General features: G+C 39.8%; 1 protein-coding gene across 1 annotated transcript in view; it reads right to left on the minus strand.

Annotated features, from left to right (window-relative positions):
- The window catches only part of egfra (epidermal growth factor receptor a (erythroblastic leukemia viral (v-erb-b) oncogene homolog, avian)), a 99,004-nt gene extending 83,233 nt beyond the window's left edge, over window positions 1-15,771 (minus strand). The window contains exon 1 of the mRNA XM_073849794.1: window positions 15,552-15,771. Within this exon, the coding sequence (XP_073705895.1) occupies window positions 15,552-15,630 (79 nt within the window). The 5' untranslated portion in view covers window positions 15,631-15,771. The remainder of the gene's footprint in view (window positions 1-15,551) is intronic.
- Between the last annotated feature and the right edge of the window lie 11,358 nt (window positions 15,772-27,129).

A 27,129-nucleotide genomic window follows, 5' to 3' on the forward strand; every position in this document is an offset into this window, starting at 1 on the left:
TAAATGTACTACTGTAAATATATCAAAACTTCATTTTTGATTAGTAATATGCATTGCTAAGCACTTAATTTGGACAACTTTAAAGGTGATTTTCTCAATATTTTGATGTTTTTGCACCCTCAGATTTCAGATTTTCAAACAGTTGCATCTCAACCAAATATTGTCCTATCCTAACAAACCATACATTAAAGGTTGTATCAGCGATTTCTAGTCTAAAACATAAAGTGTCAATTTCAGCTGACCTTTCTTCACGATCCGCTCGCTGCCTGCCCCATAAATTGTCTGTGAAAAAACCGCGTCTCTCTGGTCAGCCTAGGGTCCGAGATATGCCAAAAAAACAATCGGCACTACCAACCTTTCCACACATAAACAAACAGTGTTCCAACCAATCAGCGTCAGGGGTTTGGTGTTGTGGACTTTCCTACTGGTGCTGGGATGTGAGGGAGGCGGAGCGAAAGTCCACAACACCAAACCCCTGACGCTGATTGGTTGGAACACTGTTTGTTTATGTGTGGAAAGGTTGGTAGTGCCGATTGTTTTTTTGGCATATCTTGGACCCTAGGCTGACCAGAGAGACGCGGTTTTTTCACAGACAATTTATGGGGCAGGCAGCGAGCGGATCGTAAAGAAAGGTCAGCTGAAATTGACACTTTATGTTTTAGGCTAGAAATCGATGATACAACCTTTAATAAAAAGCTTATTTATTCAGGTTTCAGATATTGTATAAATCTCAATTTAAAAAAATGGACCCTTATGACTGGTTTTGTGGTCCAGGGTCACATATAAAAATAAAAATATAAAAAATGTTATTGACTTGAAACCTTAATTAGAGAAAATCAGTAATGCCATTTTGTTAAACTATTAATAATATTTTAAAATAACAACAACAAAAAAAGCTGATTTAAAGTCATTTGCTGTGACCAAAAAAGTAATGTGGTGCGACCAGCATGTAGTCAAGGTCAAGAAATCTTTTAAAAGTTCAGACAAGTTGATCTCTGCATGTTGTGTCAGGTTGTAAAATGTGTTATTAATGTAATTAATAAATAATTCCTGATATTTGTTAAATGTATATCTTATATTTATAACATATATTTTTCAAAATAATTACAAAGCACAAAGAACTGGATGTGTACACTCTTATATTTAAGGTGTATGTATGTTATATGTAATCTTTTTTACTTGATGGTTAAACCACATGAAATTCTGTAAAGACAGTCCTTTGCATCCAAGTATTTATTTAAAATGCTGTAAATATTTTTCAGATCCATATGAATTCAACATTAATGAATTCGACTTTCGTTTTCCTTACCTTGGACGGTGCTATTTTTTATTGACCCACAAGTCAAAAAATAATAAGTGGTGGTCTTTCTTATTGGACAATAAAATGTGATGAGGAATCCGGTGGGATTTGCACAAACTGCAACTTCTCACATGAAGCCACACCCTAATGAGATGTCAAGAATAATGGGAAAGTTTGTTTTTCCAGCCTGAATTCCAAGGTCTCTTTCCACCATAGTGGCTCACTTGATAATGGAAATGCTATAAACTGCATGACGTCCAGGTGCAATGCACCATTTCCGGGCACATTCATGAGTTTCCAAACAAAGTCTTCCCATGACCTGGCAAACGTCACAGAACGAGCTTGAGAATTAGTATGTGTTATAACATGCAAACATGGTCTCTTAATAACATTCTTGTTAAGAGACCATGTATGTTAAGAAAGAAAGAAAGAAAGAAAGACATTTTGTATCAGATAATCAGAGCGTATAGATTCAAACAGACTTTGGCTATTTCAAGCTCAACCGCTGTCACTGCAATCAGCATACAATCGAACTGTCAGAGCTGCCACACGACTGTGAACGACAAAGGAACTCGAAGAACATGACACTTCTGTCACATAGCTCTTTCCTTTATAGCAGTCGTATGGAGAAACATTCAAAAACTGCAGTCGGCTTGAAGAAAACCCTCATTGTTCTCTGCCAAAGAGAGAGCGAGAGCCACTCCAGCAAATGAGGCACTGACTTCTTCGCCAGTTTTAGGTAACTGCTCAACAGTTTATCAAAGCAGGAGGTCCGTCTTTTTCCGGCGAACTCATTTGACTTTCTCCACAGCTCTTGAAACTCCAACCGCTTCAGCAGATGTGATTCTAGGAAAGCCAATCACTGGGGGAGAGGCATCAAGACCCAGAAACAACCAGCCTTCACATGCTGACGGCCCCTTAGTAACGGACAATTTTTTACAATCGCCCTCCCGGGAACTCGATATGAAGCCATGAGTGGGCTCTGGTAACTCATCTTGAAAGAGTGTTCAGAACGGATGATGAAAACTCAGCAGAGGTGGAGGAGGAAGTATGCAGGTATTAAAGGCAGGAAATTGATGCCGGGCATTAGGTTTTGCTGAGAGAAATCGCAGCCGGCCGTCTGCAAAACCAATCACGGGGTCATGCAAAGCGTGTGCAAACAGTGTGGGAGCTCAATGACGGATGAGGACAATGAGATAGCAAATCAGGATGGCCAAGAAATTGTGAGGTTTCAAGGCGTTTTGCATATCATTACCTCACTTTATAGTGTAAACAATGATGTTGAAATTGAAGAAATGTAAACAACATCGAAACCAAAACTCATGGTGTCAAGCATGTTTATTCAGTGTGTAGAGACATGTGTCAAAGGGATTTGCAAAAGTAATTATTTGTAGGCAGCAAGTAAAGCTCTTGCAAATAAATCACGATTGTCACACAGAAGAGATTTTCCATTTTCTGTAATTTCCAGTTTTCAATTATTACACATCTCTGCATAAATATAAATCTGCTTGTTGGATCAAATGTGACCTTAATCCAAATTAACTGATGATTTATAATGTATAGCTACATTTTGTCCGTGTCTTCCTTGGGTATTGAACATGTGACTAGTATTCAGTGGTGTAGTGGTGCCTGGAGAAGTGGGTATACGCTTTATTTTATAAACACCCACGCGCCCCCCCCCCCCCCCCCCCTTATGTAAACCACGTGGGCTCAGAGTACAATTTTTGTCCACATTACTTTCACACTGGTCTAGTAAAAATATGTGGCTTTGTTTCATATTTACAGTGTATACGTTTTTCATTATTTACCTAAAATGAAAGGAAGTGAAATGTGACAACATGCCCCGTAGGTGGGGTACATTGTAACATTTGAGGGCACATTGTAACACGACCATATGACAGCTTAAAATGTTATCTGATCGAATGAAAAAAAATATACACAAACTCAAATATTTTGTCAATAAAATACATGTGTTAACTTTTTCAAATAAAGTAATGACGTTTTAAAAAAGTCAAATTTTGCGTTTGACAATGAACACATTCGCAACCATGCTTTGAACGGCCCTGATCGCAACACACAGCTGTACAGTAGTTCAAAATAATGTGGACAAATTGATGAAACACATTTAGACATTCAGAAAAACATTCCCCTCCCTCCACACACAGCTCTCATAGAACACCACACACATAAACCAGCCAAAATGCTTTACATTTCTTGAAATAATAACATCTGAACATTAAACATTGATTGTCAGCCTTTATTCACCTGTTTCTTGTGGTTTCTCATAAAAATCCATAAAAGTAATTAGTGTAAATTACATCGCTAATGTCATAGAATAGCATAGATTAATAACAGCGGGGCATATTGTCACACAGTGTTAAAACGTTCCCCATCTGCGCGACTGGAATATAATGGGGGTTAGTGTCTTCTGGTGGTTTGCGAAAACTGATAAATAACGAATTGGAGATTAAAATAATAGCATATTTGTCTCATTTTAAATGAATACTTAAAACGGAATAGAAAAGTGTACTGTTATAGTGTTCGTTTATTAAATGCAAGTTAAATTACAGTCGTTCTGTATGTGTAAATGGTGAGTTCTGTGTTGTCCAATCAGATGCTGTTACGTAATCACGTAGGGATTAGTTCGCTGTTTTGTTTATATTAGCCAGACGCCAGTATGCTCGCAGGCTCCGATGCTGATGGAAACCCATTTGCACTGGGCAAGAGCATTAATCCCGCTGTTGTAAGTTATATTTTACAAAGTAAAGTTCCTGAAACGGAATTACGTTGTTGTGTTTTGTCCTTCACGCCTCCACGAACATTAAACAACCGCATGGGCGTAAATTTCATTTAACAGTAGGGGGGGACAATAAATATAAAATTTGTCATGAGCAATTTTTGAAGGGGACACAAAATAATACAGTCAAATTGTACGCATAAAGATACACAACAATAAAAACAAGGAATTAAAAAAAGGTTTAAAATTTTATTTAAAGTGAGGTCTGTTCGGACGTAACACACTGCTCATTTAGTAAATGCACAGCTAATTGAAAGAAACTCCTCACACTCGCGACGAGCGGGTCTCGAACTCGGGTCGACAGCACGGTAGGCGGACGCACTAACAAGGAGGCTAAAGGATACACTTACTAACACTGCTCGCTAGTTTATCTCTTGAGATAAACTAATAGCTGGCCTCTGTAAAACAATATTCTAATTGTGGCCGTTAATGTTAGGTTAACATTATGCCAAGTCGTCACAAATAAAACAATGCATGGGAAACGGCTTTGGCGTCTTAGTTGCAGTGCATTATACAACAAGCTATGGTAAACAAGCTAATGTTAACTAGATAAGTAATATTTTAATCGCTAATATAGCAGATTCATGGAAAATTACATCGGTAATCAGCATTTTTGCCGCAACTAATTTATGAATGAGTCTGCATCAACTACATTAAAGAGAATCGCTTTATTTAAATGTAATAAAATACCCTACTTACAGGAGTTCAACATTAATTGAGCCGCAGCCACACACCTGACTCGTGTGTGTAGAGCAGGCAGTGGGCCAAACCACTGTGAGGAAGGGGAGGGGGAACTCAGCTGTTTCTAAATGCATTTTTTGCATTTATTTCTACTTACACCAGTATTTTAGGTAAACATACATATATTTTTCACAATAGACAGTGCGTTTTTTTAATAATTGTTTTTAGAGAGGGGGGGGCATGTCCCCCCGTCCCCCCCGTCATTTACGCCCATGAACAACCGGGAGCACAACAGTACTTTAGCCAGAAATTTACTTTTACTATGATAAAATAAATATTCAGCGATATCTTCAAAAGGCTTTTAAATTTTGGCGCGCTTTTTTCTCTCCATATGCTGCTATGGCAAGTAGGAAATTTGGTTAAGCTAGCATGTGTGGAAATATTTAAACCACAAGTGTTAAAACTAACCCCGCGTTAGTTTGTGCCCCGCGCTACACTACTGGGGTGCGGGAGATTGCGCAATCAAAAAGCAAGCCGACGCCACGGTCCTGACTGCAGCATCACTGTCTTTATTGGGTGTTCTTAGTGAATATTTGAATTTATTCACATATGACTGGATGTTGTGGACTCTCATGATTTTGGCTAATGCAGGACACTAATAGTGCACATTAGAGGGGATTTAGAAGTGGGTATACGCAAATCCGCCTGATAAAGAAGTGGGTATACGCCGTATACCTGCGTATACCCTCCACTACACCACTGCTAGTATTGCTGAGATTATGTGTTTCAAATAATCATTATTTGTCACTCTGAAAATTTGTATGGGAATTGCAAAATTTTCATCATTGTCTATTTTGATCTTTCATGTTGGTTCAAAATTTCTTATGGACTTGTGCCACTCCACCTTAAAGGGTTGGTTCACCCAAAAATTCTGTCATTAATTACTCACCCTAATGCTGTTCTAAACCCGTCTTCGGAACACAAATTAAGATATTTATGATGAAATTCTTACTAGAGTCAAGGTCCAGAAAGGTACCAAGAACACGTCTGTTTTTTTGCGCACAAGAAATATACTGTTAGCTTTATAAAATTATGGTTGAGCCACTGATGTCACATGAACTATTTTAACATCGCCTTACTCCGTTTTAACAATCCTTGCTGTCTACTACACTATTAAAAATAAAGGTGCTTCACAATGCCATAGAAGAATCTTTCTTGTCTAAATGGTTCCATAAAGAACCTTAAACATCTAAGAACCTTTCTGTTTCACAAAAGGTTCTTTGTGGCGAAAGAAGGTTCTTCAGATAAGAAAAGGTAAGAAAGATATGGTTCTTTTAGGAACCTTTGACTGTATGGTTCTTTGTGGAACCAAAAATGGTTCTTCTATGGCATCGCTTGAATAACTTTTTAAGCATCTTTATTTTTAAGAGTGTATGGAGGGTCAGAGAGCTCTCAGGTTTCATCAAAAATATCTTAATTTGTGTTCTAAAGATGAATGAAGGTCAACATGAGGGTGAGTAAATAATGACAGGTGAATTATCCCTTTAATATTTCCAATATGATCAGTAATTAAAAATAATAATCTCACATATAATTAAAATAATAATTGTACATATCTTACTGTATTACATCTTAAAATGATACAAAAAACTATATAAAAAAAGATTTACACTGAAATAATATTTAATCACAAATTTTAAAACTATTTAAAAATATCTTCCTTTGTGTTCCACAGAAGAAAGAGTCATAAATGCTTGGAACAGCATGAGGAAAAGTAAATATATGATCATGGAACACAAAACCAGTCATAAAGGTCAGTTTTTTAAATTAAGATAAATGCAAAAATCTGTATAAATGAAAATCGCCTTTAAAGTTGTCCAAATGAAGTTTTTAGCACTGCATATTACTAATCAAAAATTACGTTTTGCTATATTTATAATAGGAAATGTACAAAATATCTTCATGGAACATGATCTTTACTTAATATCCTAGTGATTTTTGGCATAAAAGTAAAAAATCTACAATTTTGACACATACATTGTATTTTTAGCTATTGTTACAAATATACTTGTGCTACTTAAGTTTTGTGGTCTTGAATTTTCATTTTATATCATGCCATTGAACAGCAGTAAGAGTCATAGTCTAGCACTATAATGAACTAGACCATTTCATTAATTCTCTGAACTAGAACCTTTTCATTAATTCTCTGAATTGGGGAATGTATGCATTACATCATTGTGTCATTACAACTAAAATAATTACATTACATCTTTTTATTACATATGGAAAGTAGCACATTAGCTACTTACGTGTTAAAAAGTTCTGTTTTCGAACCCTCACTTGGCTGAGAGCGACTGCTCAAGTGGTGTGCTAAGTTAAAATTGTTTTTTCTTGTTCTTTTCTGTCAAAATGACGGAACGTATTCTGAATTAGTCAAAGCTCAGGCAAATGGTGGAAAGTTTCCAGTTAACTCAACCTCTCAAATGCCATGCTCTACCTGTTGAACTACAGGAAAGCTGTAGGCTCAAAGCATTCCTTTGCAATGATTTTTATTTGGTGAGAAGATGTTATTTAGCCCCCAGAGAGTACAAAACTGAAAGAGAGAGAGAACGTGAGCTGTCATCACTATTAAAGCTGCACGACATTAGCAAACCAGTGCCAAATGCTGTTCCCATGTCAATTAGCTGACCAGGATGTTCCAGTCAATCCAACTGCATATGTTATTTACATTTATCCTTATTTGGCAGAAGATGCGATGAAATGATGCCTGACAGTTTAACGTAACAGTCCTCCATCTTGGAACGTCCCGAGACGGGGGAGGAAGGTAATGGGAAAGAAGAGCAGTATCACATCTCAAATTCAACTCACAATTAGGGGAAAATACACGGTTGATGCATTTCCCAAGATCACTGGCTAAGCTATTCATAATCCCATTGGAGAACATTGATGGTCTCCAGCCATTACTGGAAGAACTGACAATTGATGCAGTCACATATCCTCCCTTTTGAAGCAGGATATGTGACTGCAATAGAGGACAATCAAATTATGGTGCACTTTTTATCTGCCGTATTATGAATCAAAGAGACTATTTATCATAAAAAGTCGAATTGGCAGACGTGAGGAGCATTGAGTGATGTGCATTCTGTGTTTTGAAAATTTGGTGAGCCTATAATTATGAAAATGGTCTGTCTTTGTTCAATTTACAAGGTATCAGTGTTGGCAAGACATCAGGGTGTTTTCAAGAGAAAATCTGAATGGTAAGATGCCTAGGGCTGAGCAGGCAAAACACCCAAAACAGTGCAAAAGAAATCCATGACCTTCATTATTAACAAGAGCAGAAACAAATCAGAATTCTTTTAAGTAAATGAGAGAGAGCTGCGATGAACAGGATATCCGAACGGAGAGTTAAACCTGGATAGACATAAATGAGAAAAAATAAACAATTCTGTCATCATTTACTTTCTCTCTCTCATGTCGTTCCAAACCAGTGTGACTTTATTCCGTCAGTGGAACACAAAAGAAGATATTTTGAAAAATTGCAACATAGGCTCGGTGGAAATACGTGCCTCTATATACATTTATGCTAAACTGAAAAAACGTACATACGCTTTAAAAAATAAAGGTTCCAAAAGGGTGTTTTTGCAGTGATGCCATAGAATATCCATTTTGGTTCCCCAAAGAACCTTTCAGTGAACAGTTCTTAAAAGAACCATTTTGAAGAACATTTTAAAAATCGAAAGAACCTTTTTTGACTATAAAGAACCTTTTCTGCATCTGAAAGGTTCCATGGATGTTCAAGATTTTTCATGGAACCATCAAATAAAGAACCTTTATTTTTAAGAGTGTATATGTATGAATCACTGTCGTTTCCAGCTGAAATGAACACTAGAGGCAGTAAAACTTTTTTTCACACAAAGTATGATTTACACACAGTTTCAATTAATAAAGGCTAATTTTCAAACATTTACTTACAGAATATTGTATTATTTTATATTATCGGTAGCTCGCGCGATACAGCATTGCACTTGAGAGATTATAAATGCTTAAAAAAATTATGTTTAACGTTTTCCATTATTTGTAGCACGCAAGCCATCCAATAACGGCAATAAGCAATGTGCTTTGATACTTTTATTGTAACACAAAGTCTCAGCCTATTAATTACAATTAATTAAAAACAATAAATGTGATTTTACTCTTTTTAATTTGTAGTGAGATAACTGCTGTTTTAACTATTGTGTGTTTCAGTAGACTTGGAATAAAAAGTTTTTGTAAAAGCTTGACAGTATGTATATTATCTTCTTATAGCCAATATTATCATTCTAATAAACAATATAAAGGCTAGAGTATGTTGTCTCAATACTTTCCCCAAAAAATAAAATTTCTGTCATCATTTACTTATCCTCAGAAGATGTTCTAAAGGAATTATTTTGGCCATATAATTAAAGTCAGTGGGGTCAAATTTTTGGATTGTTGATTTTCATTGCATTGACAATTTTTTAATTGTTTAATAACAGTGGAAACTTAAAATATGCCGTAATTTTTGCTCATAAAGGTAAGAGTCATACACTTAAAAACAAAGGTGCTTCACGATGCCATAGAAGAACCTTTTTTGTCTAAATGGTTCCATAAACAACCTTGAACCTCCGAAGAACCTTCCACTTTCAAAAAAGGTTCTTTGTGGCAAAAGAAGGTTCTTCAGATTATAAAAAGGTAAGACAGAGATGGTTCTTTAAAGAACCTTAGATTGGATGGTTCTTTGTGGAACCAAAAATTGTTCTTCTATGGCATCTCTGTGAAGAACCTTTTAAAGCACCATTATTTTTAAGTGTACATCAGTCAGAACTGCAAATGTCTACTTTTATTTGTATGCACTTACAATATCAACAAAACGTTGTGCATTTGTAAAATAAAGAAACAAAAAGTATAAATAGTAGGGATGTAACGGTATTGTAAATACCGTCGTACCGCAATAGCAAATTTTTTCGATACTACCGTGGACGCATGACTCGATAAAACGAAAGGTCTTCTGAGAAAAGTTTGCTCATGCGAATGGAGCGAACGGGAGGTATCGGGAACTACAATTCCCATCAGCCCAGGCGTGGCCATCATCCTTTGCGGTCTGTTGTGATTCTGAATGGAGTGAGGAGGGGATTTTTGAAAAGACGGAGCGTCGTGGTTTTAACTCGCTCCAGACCGATCCGCCACCGCTCCATCATGAGAACAATTCATGCCAACTGTCCGTAATATAACTGCATATTAAGCAGGAATTCACATGCTAAACATATTTCGTTTGAAAGAGATGGATCACTCAAATCAGAAATAATGTGAAGGCTGTGATGACGACAATGGACATCATATGAGCGGTAAATTATAGTTCACAAGTTTGTTCTTTCTAGATACTTAATATTTTCAGGTGAAAGCATAATTTAAACAGATACAGCACTTATTCACACGCAATCACTCTGTTAATGCATTAAAACAAATGTAATGTTTCCGATTTCAAATGAGCAGAAATCTGTAAGAAATGCAGCGAAGTAAAATAACTGACGAAAATGTATTTTTATTTTCATTACAAACTTTTCACTGCATAAAGCAGCAGTTATACTCTTTTAATGCTGCTGATGTTATTAGCTTGGTATGTGGTAGGAACAAAGTTTGCACACTAGTGTTCCAAACTCTCCTGTTATTTTATTTTTGTATTTTTTATCTATTTTTTTTATGTGTTATGAACAGGACCGTTATATTTCAATAATTATTTCTGAATTTTTTTTGACGCGGAGCGGTGTTTCTGATATCATTGAGCGAGGAGTGCAGCAGGAGCGGAAAATTGTGAACCCGGAGCGGAGCTGGAGCGGAGTGATTATTGAATGCACAGAGCACGGAGGGGAAATTGTTGCCGCTCCACTTCGCTCACATACTCTGGTCCCAAGTGAGAGTTTTTTTTTTTCTGTTGCAGGGGACATTATAAATGCCCCGAGATCCCAGCTTTTACCAGATAATGTTAATATGCTAGATTTCCTTTAAAAAAACCTGTCTCTGTCTGAATAAGTGAGTGTGTGAGTGAATGAGGGGAGTGTTCTCAAATACTCATTCAGCACATGGGCCAGCTGCAATAAGTAGGCTGCTATTTTTATTTTTTCTGATTTTTCAAGAATACTAAATTGAAACTTTTTTTTTTTTTTTTACATGGTTTAATCATTTTTTGTTATTAAAATTGAAGTTCCTGTTTCAAAGTGATAGATGGCTAATTTGTATGCCATTGATATGTTCAGTGTTCATATAAACTGTTTAATAAGCACTTCTGGCACTTTTTTCGAGTCTCTTCATTAGTTTTGTTTTTCCTGTAAATGATTCAATAAATACCGTACCGTGACATTCATATCGAGGTATTACCGTACCGTGAAGTTTTGATACCGTTACATCCCTAATAAATAGCCTAAAGCAGCATTTTAGTGCCACTTTAAAAAATAACTTACTAAATAAATAAGATTAATGGCACAATATTTTAAGAATAAAGTCAAAATTGCGATAATAAAACCATGTTATATTGTGTGAAATTAATGTGAAAATTCCACCAACTTTGCCAAAAAAAAAAAAGTCTGTGGCATCCAACCTGTCATTCTTCACGTTTAACAGGAAAAACAGCAATAAAAACATAGGCTTCAACTGGATGATTTATGAGAATAATGTTGGCAAAGTTATATTGTTGGCTTTTCTGAGAGGCTAATGAAACTCTTGATTGATTGATTTCATGAGACATTCGTTTTTATTAAATTGTTCAGATTTTTTTTTCAACATGCATTCAAATATTCATTCATGTTTATTTTGTGCTGCAAGTAGGCTATTAAAAAGGAAAGGATAATTGATTCACAAGCTACATAAACTGAGGCGAATATAGTTTTGTGTGACAAATCGAGTTGATTCATTCGAAAATCAGTGTAAATGATTCATTCATGACTCAGTGATCTGACTGCAGTGCTACACATCTCACTGGAGGGAAAGATTATTAGTGAAAAATCTCTTAAATTTCAGTCTGTTCCTTAGAAGACTATCATATGGCATAAGAAGACATGGCAGACAGGTCCTAAGGACTTATTTTTTAATCTTTTTTTATGCTTTTGAATCCTGTTAAATTTTGAAAGTGCCAGTTCCCCATTCACTGTAAGTGAACCTAAAGAACGCCCATTGCAATTGTCTTCAATTCCTTCTTTTGAGATCCACAAAAGAAAGAAAGGCATATTGGTTTGGAGCAACATGCAGACAAGTAGATGATGACAGAAGATTCATATTAGTGTGAACTATCCCTTTAAAGGCAACTCTTGAAGATCATGCTCTTATTCACTGTTACCCTCAAAAGTAAGCACGCCTTACACGACATGCCAGGGACTCGATAAGGAATGGCACAGCATGTGATGACTGTTTTGTTTAGCTGTTTTGAAATATTTGGGAGATCTGTCTGGCTCACAAACACAAGCAAGTTGTAAATGATTAGATGAGGCCTGACATAACAAGCAGACCCATCGATGGAGACACACTTCGCACCATCTAGTACATAAAAGCTGACACAAAAAAGTATTTTACATTTTTTTATCAAAATGTTTCCATTTTGAGGTGAACTATCCTTTTAAAGTCTCTTGGTTTTCTACAGCAGTTCTGCTGACATTTTCAGATTAAAATCCTTTGGCTGCAATAAGCTTTATTGAGGTGAAGAATGAGGGTGAAATACTAATGTAACTTGTTCCTCTGGACTGTTAAAGAGTTGAACCAGCTCAGAGAGGAAATGAAAGGTTAACCTCACAAGAGACTGTGGCTTCACTTTGTGATAAAAGCAGCAATTTACTCTCAAAAAAGCATCAGACTTGACTTTTCTAGACATACTGTACACAAATATGCTGATAAACCCCATTCCAACACCTTTACTACATCAAACAGTCAAAGCTCCAGACCCAGCAAACACAACTAAAGCTCATCTCACATGTATTTGTATGATTTAACTCTCTGAGTCACCTCTGAGCCAGCCGGATGAGATTTATAAGTGTCTGTAGAAGACCAATGAGCACAACTCTCAGACAGACTAGATTAAATCCCCCTGACTATGGACAAAACTAATTTAAGCAAGTTATTTGGAACTTTTCTCATTTAGGAACAATAAAATTGGAATAACACACCAGAAATTTGAGTCTGAAGAATATGAGCTTATCTGCTTTGATAGAACAAGCTTTTTTTTTTACAGCCCATCCCTTTATCGGAAGAAAGGAGGAGTTTTTTTATGTTCTACTCTGGTGATGTCTGCTTTCAAGCTATTTTTATTTAGGTGGCAAAGTAAAATAAAAAAATATACACTACAACAATTTTTAATAATTAAGATTTTTTTAAGTTTTACTTACCAAGGCTCAATTTATTTGATCAAAAATACAATAAAACAGTAGTACTGTAAAATATTATTGTATTGTAGGTTATATTATTATATAAGCTGAATATTCAGCTTAAATATCAAGCAGCAAAAGCTGTTTAATAATAATAATAATAAAAATATCACCAAACTAGCATATTAGAATGATTTTTAATGAATGATGACACTGAAGATCAGAATAAATGTAATTTTAAAATACTGTAATAAAAAAAAAAAAACTGTTTTACTATATAAATGCAGCCTTTGAGAGCAACAGAGACTTCTTTCAACAAAACCCAAAAGCATTTTTTTAACCTGTAGTTTATGTACTGTACCCAAAAGAGTGTTTAACAGTTTCCAGCATCCATACCCACAAATGGCTCTTACTGTGCTGGTGATTTAGGTGACTGCCTGAGAGACATTGTTCTAGGTCACAATGAGGCTGGACGTTATCCAGAGGTCAGCGCCACACTAATGAAGGGAAAGACACACTTGAAAGTCTGTCGTGTGGCTGGACTGATGACCAAATGTAGGACGTTACACACGAAATTTCAAATATAGCTCAACGCGGTGCACCTTCGAAACAGCTACTTGGAATCTGGGCCAGCAAATGCATTTATCTAGTATTTAACCTGGGCAGTCTATGAAGACTAAACAGCTGTTTCGGGCTTAAATATAACAGATAGCTGCAGTATTTCTCTGACCTTGAGCGAGGCACAACAGGGTGCCCGAAGACATTATAGGACGTCATGACTGTCCTCACTGATACTGTAATACCTGTCCTCTAAAACACTAGGGGCTGGAGAAATGGCAATCAGTGCAATTAACAATGACAATGAGTTACTAAAACACCACATAACCCATTTGTTTAATATTCTTCATACTTCAGACTCTTTACAATTTCCAAAACAGTAAGCAAAAGGTACCAAACTGTAACATATAGTTGGGTACTTTCAGCATAAAAACGTAACATCACTGATTATCATCAAACAGAACTTATATTAAAGGACGGTGGTTCCTCTCTTGGCACTGTGACTGTAAACCTGAATGAGTCCAAATGAGGAAGCAGACTGTAATAAAGTGATTTGTGTGTGCCCCATCTGTCAGTATTGGCACAGTCATGTGTTTACACACAGGACACCCCTGAGACGATCTTAATAATACGCAGAGTGGCGAATAAACACACTTTAACTAATAAATGTAATAAACTCCAACACTAACATCATAGATTAAACAAATGGCTTCAGTTAATTGAATTCATTTCAAAGAAAATGTTCATCAGTGAGCACTGGACCTACATTAAAAATAATTTAGATAACAAATCTCAAATCTAATTAAAATTAAATAAAAGTTAATATGACCGAATCAACTTCACTACATTCAGTTAAACCAACAAAAGTAATTTTAGGGTCGGATCAGGTAAATATAAGTTACTGCTTCCATTAAAAAAAAAATGTCAACACACTAAAATTGAAAACTAAAATTTCAATTAAAGTGATTCAAAATGCATAACCTTATGTTTACTTCACTTTTTCCACCACTTTTAATTTAAATATTAATTAAACACTTAAAGCTAAAACATTGAGATTGAGTAAACATGGCAAAAATAATTGTTAAAAGTTAAATTATGTAAACAAGTATGTTGTTAAAACAATAATTTTAGGTTTTAAGTAGCAGTCACAGCAGTCATGTTTATTAAAAAATTAACATTAAACTTTGTAATAAATGTAATTAAAAAAGGTGCAGAAGCAATTTCCTGATCTCTCCCATATACTGTAACAATGTAATAACTGTAAGTTTAAAAAATGTTTTAAAATATAGTAATATTTTGACTTTGGATGAAACCAGTCAACTGCAATGTTACCACTGAAACACGTTTTAGGTTGCCTGATGACACATTTTTACAATGCAGGAATATTTTAAGCCAATATCTTCTCTTCTCGCAGCATCTGCAATACAATTTAAATCACGGGAGTGCGACCCAGTATTGCACTATAAAGCTGAAAAATCACAACCTTATGAAAACTATGGGGTGGGGTCATATAACCTAAAATCAGAGCTGGTAAGTGTAAGGTTAAAAGTTGAAACCCATGGATTGATCCATAAACTAGACACTCAGCCTCAGGTTGTTCCAGAAGGAGTATTATCTGTGACGATAAAAGCGTCAGTTAAATAACTGATTAGTATCCAAGTGGAAGTTCTCTGTGGGACTGTGAGCACAAACTCTCAGTGTTCCCACGCTGACTGAGGTTCCTCTAAGCGCACATCTCTGAAGGTATGTGCGACATTACTATCAAGCTCTATAGGAGATCATTCTCCACCAAACTGTCTCAAGATTAAGGTTTAACCTTATACAACAAGCCGTTTCACAATACTCCTACCTTTCTTTTCCGGCGTCGCACAAAAGCTCCATGAGAGCAGCAAGGTAAAAAACAATCCGATCTCAGTTGGTCCTGCCATTTTTTATGTTTGTAACCTCTCAGAGTTCACTCCATAGTTAGAAGGGCTCTTCTTTCAAGGGTTTCTAAATGTTCGTCTTCGTCTTCTTGAGAAAACTCGCTCGACTTGGCTGTAAACTTTGACAGCTCCTCCTCCGCGCTCACGAACCTCAGCAGTGATAGAGAGTCGAGTACTGCTGGATTGAGCTGCGCTCGTGACGTCAGCAGCAGGGAGGATCGTGCGCGTGCTTTACGCGTTCGGAAAGGTGGGACAGTGAACTTCAGGTACTTATTTAGCTTTTCATTCCGATGCCGAATGAAATCTTTAACCTGCTGTCAATCAGCAATGAGGGCCAGTATGGAAGAGAAGTAACAAACGAACACGGGAACACTTTGCTTCTGCGTATTTTTGTCACAAACTAATATTCCCATATTTATCGACAACAAATTAGATCTACAGCGTCTGGCACTCAGTGGCAAGTGCAGAAAATGATGTTGTTACAGCTTAATGCATCAATGAATTGTAAAATAATAGAAATATATAACCAGTATTGGGCACAGTAACTAGTGTAACTAACTACTAATAAGATTTCAGTAATAATATTACGGTTATCATCCACAAAATAGATGCCTCAACCCTGCTAATTTAAAATCCAACAATTAAATAATTCCTATTTATTTTCATAATAAAGAACCATTCAGTCAAAGATTCTTTAAAGAACCATCTCTTTCTTAACTTTTTATAATCTGAAGAACCTTCTTTCGCCACAAAGAACCTTTTGTGAAACAGAACGGTTCTTCAGATGTTAAAGGTTCTTTATGGAACCATTTAGACAAAAAAGGTTCTTCAATGGCATCGTGAAGCACCTTTATTTTTAAGAGTGTAGCCCAACACTGGCTGTAACACTGGTCAGTTGTAACACTTCCAATTTCTCAAATAAGGAGCAAGTTAAAAATCACCTTATTCACTTAACACATTCTCAGTTTAGTCCTTATTACATGTGAGGAAGTAGAGCCTTGTGGCAAACACAGCAGATTTAAGAAGAGAAAAACTAATTTTGAGGTAAAATGGTAAGTTTGTATACTTTTGATGGCAGTCCCTGCTTTCCTCATCAACGTTACATTATGTGCGTTGTGTGTCTGTGTAGATATTTTCAATGCAAGTTGTTAGTGCTAATGTTTTGGCTGTTAGCTGTAAGGTGAGCTAGTTCATTGCCTCAAGACTCTTGGTTAAGTAGCATCGATGAAACATGTTGTAACTTAGAGCAATTTCTTCTGTTTGTTTCATTTCTATGTTTTCTTTGAATTTCAGTATACCTAGGTCTTGGAAGAGAAAGGCAAACTGGAGGATTTCTCTAAATGATCTTAAAGTGTTTAAGTTCAATTATTTTGTGGACAATTGCTATGTCAGACATTAACAAACATGCTTAAATATACACACATGCACATTATTCAGTTGTATTGTCTTGATGCTAATGTAGCACACACACACACACACACACACACACACACACACACACACACACACACACACACACACACACACACACACACACACACACACATATTTGTTTTTGTGAATTGTAGGGACATTCCATAGACGTAATGGTTTTTATACTGTACAAACGATATTTGCTATCACCCTACACCTTCCCTACACCTAAACCTAGCCCTCACAGGAGACTGTGCATATCTTTACATTCTCAAAAAACGTATTCTGTATGATTTATAAGCCTTTTGAAAAGTGGGGACATGGGCAATGTCCTCATAAGTCACCCTCTCCTTGTAATACCTATGTCATACCCATGTTATTACACCAATTTGTGTCCTGATATGTCACAAAAACACACACACACACAGCAATTATGTTGAAAAGACAGTGTTGTTGTTTTTTTGTCATAATCTTTGTTGCATAATGTTACATCTCACCCCAAGGTGACATTTCTGTCTGTATCTCGGAGTTCTTTTAAGCCAGTGGATTCAAAATGTGATTCAAACTAGTTACAAGTGAAATGCTACAATTCACCCCATAGCCTGAGTAGTTGTAACATACACTATTAAAAATTGGCCATTGGCTCCCTAAAGAACCTTTCAGTAAACAGTTCTTAAAAGAACCATTTTGAAGAACATTTTAAAAATCTAAAGAACCTTTTTCAACTATAAAGACCCTTTTCTGCATTTAAAAGGTTCCATGGATGTTCAAGGTTCTTCATGGAACCATCAATGCCAATAAAGAACCTTTATTTTTAAGAGTGTCCCCAGTCTCCCTACTTGTTTAAAATAACAATGTCATCCTTCACCAAACATATTGAAACATTTTAATTAAATATACAATACTATATTAGTAAACTAAACTAACTAAAATAATATATATGCATTTATGCACACTCCCATTTGAAAAACATGGGGTCAGTAAGATTTAAAGAAGTAAAAAAAATACAGAAGAAAATATTGCAAAATACCATTACAGTTAAAAATGATGATTTTTTAACATTTTACCATTTGAAAAACATGGGCTCAGTAAGATTTTATGTAAGGCCTTTTTGTTTTTTGTTGATGCAAAATACCATTACAGTTTAAAATTATGTTTTTTTTTTTGTTTGTTTGTTTTAACATTTTACAATTGTAATTTATTCCTTTTATGGCAAAGCTGATTTTTCTGCAGCCATTACTTCAGTCTTCATTGTCACATGATCCTTCAAGAATGATTATGATTATATGCTGATTTGGTGCTTAAGAAACATTATTATCAAGTTTGGAAACAATTATTATACTCAATTTTTATGTATACAGTCAAATCTAAATTTATTCAGACACCTTCAACATTTCTCACATTATTAAAGTTTGTTCACTAGAGTTTAGAAAATGGTAATAAAATACGAAGAATTCAATAGTTAAACTGTGTCAGAACAAATTCATCTTGATAATGTCAGATAACTTAATAGAAAGGTATGTAATAAACCATGGTCAGGTCAAAGTGTCTTGGTTTCATCAATTTTACTGGTAGTCCACTGTATGAAGGATTTTGGGGTATATGTCACAGTTCACTTTATTTTGCTGTCCTCATATACATAAATGAACTATAGTGTCCTGCACCCACTAGTAAAAAAAAAAAAAAAAAAAAAAAAAAATCTAACATTATATCTGGTGTCTGAAGAATGTTTGGTTTGGTTTGGTTTGGTTGAATGTCAAACAATTTATGTCAATCTTCATCTGCCCAGTTGAATTTCATTGGAAAGTCTTACAAACCTTTTTTTTTTTTTTTTGTAAAACATTTTTTTCCCACAACTTTTGCAACCACTGCTGTCATTTTAAGATGGTAATGGTCATGTGAGGTAGTGATTTCACCTGTTTAAGTAATTTCAGTTGGTTAAAGTGATAGTGTTACAACCCCGAGTTGCAACACTCCCAGTCTCCCCCATCCAAACTGTTTTTCAATGATAAAATGGAATGCAATTGTTTCTCGGATTTTTCTCCAGAGAAAAAGAACCCAGTTTCAGAAGAGATCTCAACAGTTTCACAAACCACAGTCAGATTTGCCAAGATGTCAGTTTGTAAGCAAAAGATTTGTCAAATACTAAGACCAAATCATCCAAAGTGTTCTATCCACATTAATACATAGTTCTGTTTTGCTGTATGTTAAGGGGATAGTTTACTCAAAATGAAAATTCTGTCATCATTTATCACCCTCAAGTTGTTCCAAACCTGTATAAGTTTCTTTCTTTGGTTGAAACATAAAAGAAGTTTTTTGTTTTTTTTTAAGAATTAACAGAATTTTCATTTTTGGTTGATTTATCCCTTAATTGTCAAATTAGTTTCTGTGTTGTTCCAAAGGAATTCTTAATTCTTATTAAAAAAAAATAAAAAATTGACAATTTTTCTGGAAAAAACATTATCCGAGCAATAAAACATGTGTGGATGTACCAACATTCATTCAAGACTATTTACACATAAGTATGACAGAGAATAAGAATTTGAAAGTCATGATAACCATACAGGTTGTAGGAGGGATGGTGTAATCTCCAGATTGTCCTTGGGGTCTCTTTATCTGTCCGGAAACCTCCCGTCTGCTGTGAATCGTCCATTGAGTCCTTTGAGAAATGACCATAGACTAGCTGCATTCATTTGGGTTGCCACAGTAGCCAGACAGTGGTTTGAAGATGGAAAGCATCCAGGAAGTTTGTGTTCCCAAAGGTCACCAAAGATCAACTGACCACAAAGAATCCTGTGTTTCCCACTCAGTCTTCATTCTGTCTTGAGTAAATTGACCTTTTGCATCTATTTATTTAATTTTGTGTCTGAAAAAACCCCCACCAGATTTGTTTTAAAACCTTCTCATTTGTAATAAAATAAAATTACAAAAAGTCCTTGTAAACAAAATTGTTTAATGAATGTAAGTGAATTGTTTGTTCCCCTTCGGGAACGTCGAGCTGCGTCGGAACGCTTTGAGAACGCCTCCAGCGTGGTCACACTCTGAATACGTGTGAAATTCATCCAATAGAGAAGCGGGTGTGACGTCACGGGTGGGTGACGTCAGGAACCAGGAAGCTATAAAAGCACGTGCGGTGAGCGCGTTCGGCAGCTTCTGTCTTTCAGTCGCGCTCTATGTTAATGTTTGTCCGTCAGCACTGCTTTTCAGGGCCAGTTTGCTCTATTTTTTTTGAGTGCTTGACTTAGAGAGACAAAAAAAAAGAAATGGGTGATAACAAGCAATTCAGACGTTGTGTTCCTCCATGCCAGCGTTACATCACGGCTGAGGATACACACGCGCTCTGTGTTGCTTGCTTGGGGGCGAGGCATGCCCAGTCAGCCTTTGCCTTCGCTCCCGGAGGGCTCTTTTCGAGGAAGGAGCCCTCACTAGCATTCCCCGCGGATCAGGTCCCGCTTCTGCTGAGGCAGAGCGACGCTTGCATTCGTGGGGTCCGCAAATGGATCTGCTATCGAGTTTGGAGATGGGTGAGCCCCTTTCTCCATCCTCCTCTGGCAGATCCCTGCCCCTCTCTGGTGTGGAAGCCGGGACTGCCGGGCTTCTTCCGGCCAGGAGGAGCACTCGTCCCTCCGTCTCTCTTCCTCCGAGGAGGAAGACGCGGAGATGGTCAAGGAAGCTGGGCCCACGCCCTCCCAGCCTGCTGAGTACGAGGAGCTCATGGAGGTGGTCACATTTGCCGTAGCCAAATTAAATCTCGATTGGCCGGACGTTGTGGCCAGGGACCAGAAAACTAAGACCAAGTTAGATGAGAGGTTTCTGCATCCCAAGCCCAACCCTCCACGCCGAGGCCTTCCGTTTTTTCCCCCATCTCCACACTGAGGTGTCGAGATCGTGGGCAAAACCATTCTCGGCCTGTGTGCACTCCCCCACCGCCTCCAGCTATTGCAACGTGGTTGGGGCGCGTGAGCACGGGTAAGGGGCGATGCCGCAGGTAGAACAGATGCTGGCTAGCTATCTGTCGCCTAGTTTGGCATCGTCCCTTAAGGCCTTGGCACTCCCCAGCAAACCCCTTAAAGTTACATCTTCTTTGCTGAGGAAGGGTTACTCGGCAGCTGGTCAGGCTGGAGCTTGCCTGCACACCATGGCATACCAGGCATACCAGGCTGACCTGCTGAAAGAGCTGGATGAAGGCGAGGAAGGGGCTGCGGTACTGCCGACCTCGCTCTGCGTGCCACCTAGGAGACCGCCCGCGCCATTGGGCGGTCTATGGCAGAGAGACATCTCTGGCTGACCCTGTCAGATATCAAAGATAGGGTCTACCTGCTAGACTCCCCGCTGGTGACGACTGGCCTGTTCGGCGACGCTGTACCATCAGTCGTCGACAGGTTTCAACAGTCTCGACAGCAAGCGGCGGCGTTCCAGAGATTCCTTCCTCGCCGCTCTAGCTCTGGGGCTGCTGGGCGGGAGCAGCCCCATCCGAGTGCCTGCTCCTCGTACCGCGAAGAGCAGAAGCGGAGCGTTGCTGCTCGGGCGCCTCCCCAACGTCAAAAGGGGGAGCCCCAAAGACGCTCCAAGTCGGGGGCTTCTAAACCGAAGGACGACCTGAGGGTCGTCCTTCAGGCGAGGATGTCCTCGACAAAGAGGTCCTGACTCCTGTGGTCTAGGAACTCTGAGGGCAGGCCCTCCTGGGCAAAGTATAACATCACCTCAGTGCCCTCGAGAGTCCGGTCAGCCTACCCTGCCACCCCCAGTGCTTTAGGGCGCAGCGGCCTCTCACGAGCCTCCCTTCTGTCATCCGCCCGTTTGCGTAGCGGTGCAGAAGGACTCGCCATCTCAAATTACATCAGAGGTCAGCCTCGAGAGGCTGATTCCCTTAGTAGAACATTTAGCAGCGTGGAAACTTCTGCCAAATGTATCTCAGTGGGTCCTGCATACTGTGGAAAAAGGTTACAAAATCCAATTTGGCGCTCAGCCGCCACCTTTTCAGGGGGTTCTCGCCACTGTTGTGGCCCCTCAGCAGACTCTGATCATGGAACAAGAAGTAGAAACTCTCTTGAGGAAAGGGGCCAATCGAGGTGGTCCCCCCTCATCTCAGAGAGTCCGGGTTCTACAGCCGCTGCTTCATCGTTCCCAAGAAGGATGGAGGCCTACGTCCGATTCTAGATCTCAGACTGATCAATCACGCAGTTCTGAGACTCAAGTTCAAAATGCTTACTATCAAGCATGTCGTGTCTCAAATCAGGTCCGAGGACTGGTTTGTCACGATAGATCTCAAGGACGCTTACTTTCATGTCTCCATCCTTCCACAACACAGGAAGTTCCTGAGGTTCGCTTTTGGGGGCAAAGTGTACCAGTACAGAGTTCTTCCTTTCGGCCTAGCACTCTCACCCCATACTTTCACCAAGTGTGTGGATGCCGCGCTGGCTCCGCTGCGACTCCAGGGCATCCGCATACTCAACTACATAGACGACTAGCTTATACTGGCACAGTCGAGAGATGTGGCAGTTCGGCATCGAGATGTCATTCTTGCCCATATGAAAGCTCTGGGGTTAAGACTAAACTTCAAGAAAAGTGTTCTTTCTCCCTCTCAGAGAACCACTTATCTAGGAGTAGTTTGGGATTCGACCACGATGCGGGCACGTCTGTCTCCTGCTCGGATAGAGTCGATTCTCAACTGTCAAGAGAGTCAAAGTAGGCCGCTCACTCACTGTAAGGCAGTTTCAAGTTCTGCTGGGTCTCATGGCAGCTGCGTCCAACGTGTTTCCTTTTGGCCTGCTGTACATGAGACCTCTACAGTGGTGGCTCAGAACCAAGGGGTTCTCCCCGAGGGGAAACCCGCTTCGCATGATCAAGGTCACGCGGCGATGCTTTCGTGCCTTAGACATGTGGAGGAAACCTTGGTTTCTGAATCAGGGCCCGGTGCTGGAAGCTCCTTGTCGCCGTGTCACACTTGTCATGAGTGGCCGCTCAGCCCGAGGTCTTTGGAGTGGATGCCATCTTACGTGGCATATCAATTGCCTGGAAATGCAGGCTGTGTTTCTAGCTTTGAAACACTTCCTCCCAGACCTTTGGAATCACCATGTGTTGGTCCGCATCGACAACACAGCGGTGGTCGCCTACATCAACCACCAAGGAGGTCTGCGGTCACGCCCCTTGAACAAGCTGGCATAACCAGATCCTTGTGTGGTCCCAGGGAAAACTCCTCTCGCTGAGAGCAGTTTACATCCCTGGACATCTCAATGTCGGAGCAGACGTCCTATCGAGGCAGGGGCCGAGGCCCGGGGAATGGAGACTCCACCCCGAAGTGGTGGAAGTTATTTGGAGCAAGTTTGGCAGAGCCCAGATAGATCTCTTTGCGGGCCAGGAGACCACTCATTGTCCCCTTTGGTTCTCTCTTTATTATCCAACTCCCCTGGGACTGGATGCTATGGTACAGACGTGGCCAAGGCTTCGTCTGTATGCCTTTCTGGAGAGAGTGCGCCGGAACGGAATCCGCCTCCTACTAGTGGCCCCGTTCTGGCCGGGTCGAGCATGGTTTGCAGACCCGATTTCTCTCCTAGACGGCCCTCCTTGGAAAATTCCGGTCAGGAGGGATCTCCTCTTACAAGCATGGGGTGCGATCCTGCACCCTCGCCCGGAGCTATGGAAGTTATTGGTGTGGCCCCTGAGGGGGCACACCTCCTAGCTTCCGGTCTCTCAACCGAGGTTGTTGAGACCATCTTCCAATCCAGAGCTCCCTTTACAGGGAAACATGTTTGTTCTTTGGTGTAATCAGCGCCAGATTGACCCAGTTCACTGCCCAGTAGGTTCAGTGCTGGACTTTTTGCAAGCCCGCCTTACGGCCGGTAACGCACACTCTACACTGAAGGGCTACGTGGCGGCCATAGATGCCTTCCATGCCCCCTCAGTTGCACCCTGAGGTGGGGTACGTGCCCAAGGTGCCCCACCTAGTACCACGGCCTGTAGTGCTCCAGGCCTTCTGTCCTCCTCCCTTCACGGACAACAGAAGCTTAACTGTATGTGTCCAGTGCGAGCACGTCCACAGAGCTGCCCTTTGGAGGAAGACGGACCAGTTATTTGTGTGTTTCGGTCCCCATAATAGAGGTCTTCCAGCTTCTAAGCAAACCTTAAGTCGGTGGATTTCGAATGCCATTTCTATCTCCTATGTGTCCTCTGGTCTTCCCTCCCCGTTGGAAGCCAAGGCTCATTCGGCCCGCAAATTTGTGGCGTCCAAGGCTTTCCTAGCAGGGGTTTCCCTGCAGGATATTTGTTATATCTGCGGGATGGTCCATGCCATTACATTTGTGAGGTTCTATGAGTTAGACCTCCCCCATACGCCAGGCTCCCTCGCCCTTCATTCTGATGCACCTTCTACGAGTAGAACTCTCTAACCTATCAGTGGGCTGCGGCCCCTCTCTTCTTGCCTATCAGTTCTATTACCTGTGGGCTACTTTCGCCCCCTTTATTCCGGGCTTTCTGCCCCCTTCTCCCTGCCTCTCGGCAGCCTCTCTTGGGCTTCTTTTACCCTTCTCTTCCTGCTTCACATATTGCAGGGCTTTGGAATTCTGGTGGCGTGGGTATATCGTTCCCAAAGCGTTCCGACGCAGCTCGACGTTCCCGAAGGGGAACGCCTCGGGTTTCGTATGAAACTCTAGTTCCTCGAGGGAACGAGACGCTGCGTCGCCTACCACAATCCCGGCATCCCTGCAAGCGCGCCTGGTGGCAGAAGCTCACCGCATGTGCTTTTATAGCTTCCTGGTTCCTGACGTCACCCGCCTGTGATGTCACACGCGCTTCTCTATTGGACAGATTTCACACGTATTCAGAGCGTGACCATGCTGGAGGCGTTCCCAAAGCGTTCCGACGCAGCGTCTCGTTCCCTCGAGGAACTAGGGTTTCATACGAAACCCGAGGCGTTTTGTGTATTTGCTTCCTTAGATGGCATAGTGATATAGAGACTTAGTGGAAATATTGATTCCAAATTATAGTTAGATCACCAGTAAACAGTGTCTTTCAAATGGTTCAGATGAGTATTTGAATGTGCGTTTGTGAAATTTCTTTGTAGGGGTTTATTTGCAACACATTATTTATTTCAAAAGTTGCAATTGCATCCAGTCACCCAATTTCTGTAGCTTTGCAATACTTGTGTCCTGATTTCTAAACAGAGTAACACATGCAATTCAGCTGGCAAGCAGTCGAGGAGCATGGTTATTCTAAACGTTTGAAGCTTAAAATGTGAATTATTCAAAAAATTAGAGTTTTACATACAGTATGTCACATATGTGAGTACACCCCTCACATTTCAGCAACCATTTTAGTATATCTTCTCAAGGGACAATATTATAGAAATCAAAATCGAATATATTTTAGAGTAGTCAATGTGCAGCTTGTATAGCAGTTAAGGATGCTCATTTCGGTTAATTTTCCTGACCGACAACCGCTGCTCGTTATCCGAACATTAACCGTTAACTGATAAAATTAGAATAATAAATTAGTTTAAAATAAAAATAGAATGCACGAGTATCTGTGATGATACATTAAAAATACAAGCAAATGTTTTATTTTAACGTGCAAACAGCAGCATACAGAGCAACAACAAAAGCTGTATTGACATATACTTAAATTATCACGCATCAGCAGCGGTTCTGAGATTGAGAACAGAGAAAATCTGAATGAAAAAAAAAGAATAATATAAATAGATTTATACTAAATATGTATAAATTAAATAACTACCTAATTAAGATGACAAAACTAAAACACACTGAATCCTTTTATGCGCTTTGAAGAACTGTACCGGTCTTATTCTTCTCGTCGGACATAAAAATATATAGCAGGCCAGCCAATACCTGTCACACCAGGCCAGCAGAGGGAGCCTTGCCCCTCACAGACTGTTGCTGCTCCCTCTGCTGCTTCACTGGTTACTTCCTGTTTGTCTGCAATAAAAGCCAGCTCAGCACACACACACATCGCGAAGTATTGTTTTGCTCCAACAGACTCTACCAAGCGTTTTCCATTGCTCTCAGGTTTCCTAGTCTCCTTGTTGTTCCCTAGCCATAGTTCTGTTTTTGTTTTCTCAGTCTTAGCTATAGTTTTCTAGTTTCTTGTTTTCATTTCATTTGTTTACTTTGGACTGCCCTCCTGGATTTTGACCCCACGCCTGTTTACTGGATTACGCTCTTGGATTATCTTTGCTGTTGTTGTTTGCTGGTGTTTTCGACCCTGTCTGTCTGACTACGATCTGCTTAATAAAGCCTTGCATTTGGATCCTCACTCTTGGTCGCCCCGTTTGTGACAGAATACTTCGCCATACCCCGGATCCAGCGGCTTTACCCACCAGCAGTACAACCCACCAAGAATGGATTCAGCAGGAAGTTTGTCCAACCCCGTAAGTCTGCTTTGCTCCATCTTTCAAAATGGCCGTCCCATCGAGCATTATGTGGAGGAGTTTCTTACATATTGTTTTTTGGCACCTTGTGATGAGACCATGTTGAAAGAATGCTTCTGGAGTGGACTTGATCCAGAGATCAGTTTTAATTTGCCTGATGAAGACCCCAGTTGGACCCTCGCACAGTTCATCAATTTTGTCTTGTTGTTTTGCAATACTCCGGTAACTGTGGGTGATTTAGATGTGCCACAGTGCAAGATGTCTGCTAGCCCAGAGCCTCAGCACAAGATGTCTGCCAGCCTAGAGCTACAGCACAAGATGGCCACCAACCCAAAGCCTGTTCACAAGATGGCTACCTTTCCTGAACCTGCTCACAAGATGGCTGCCACCCCCAAGCCTGTTCACAAGATGGCCGCCATCCCCGAACCTGATCACAAGATGGCTGCCACCCCAAGGCCCAATCACAAGATGGCCGCCATTCCCAAGCCCGTTCACAAGATGGCCGCCTTTCCTGAACCTGCTCACAAAATGGCTGCCGCCACTCCAGAGCCTGCTGTAAAGATGGCCGCCACGCCAGAGCCTGCTGCAAAGATGGCCGCCACGCCAGAGCCTGCTGCAAAGATGGTCGCCACCCCAGAGCCTGCTGCAAAGATGGCCGCCACGCCAGAGCCTGCTGCAAAGATGGCCGCCACGCCAGAGCCTGCCGC

This window comes from Garra rufa, chromosome 10, assembly GCF_049309525.1.
Source record: "Garra rufa chromosome 10, GarRuf1.0, whole genome shotgun sequence".
Taxonomy (NCBI): domain Eukaryota; kingdom Metazoa; phylum Chordata; class Actinopteri; order Cypriniformes; family Cyprinidae; genus Garra; species Garra rufa.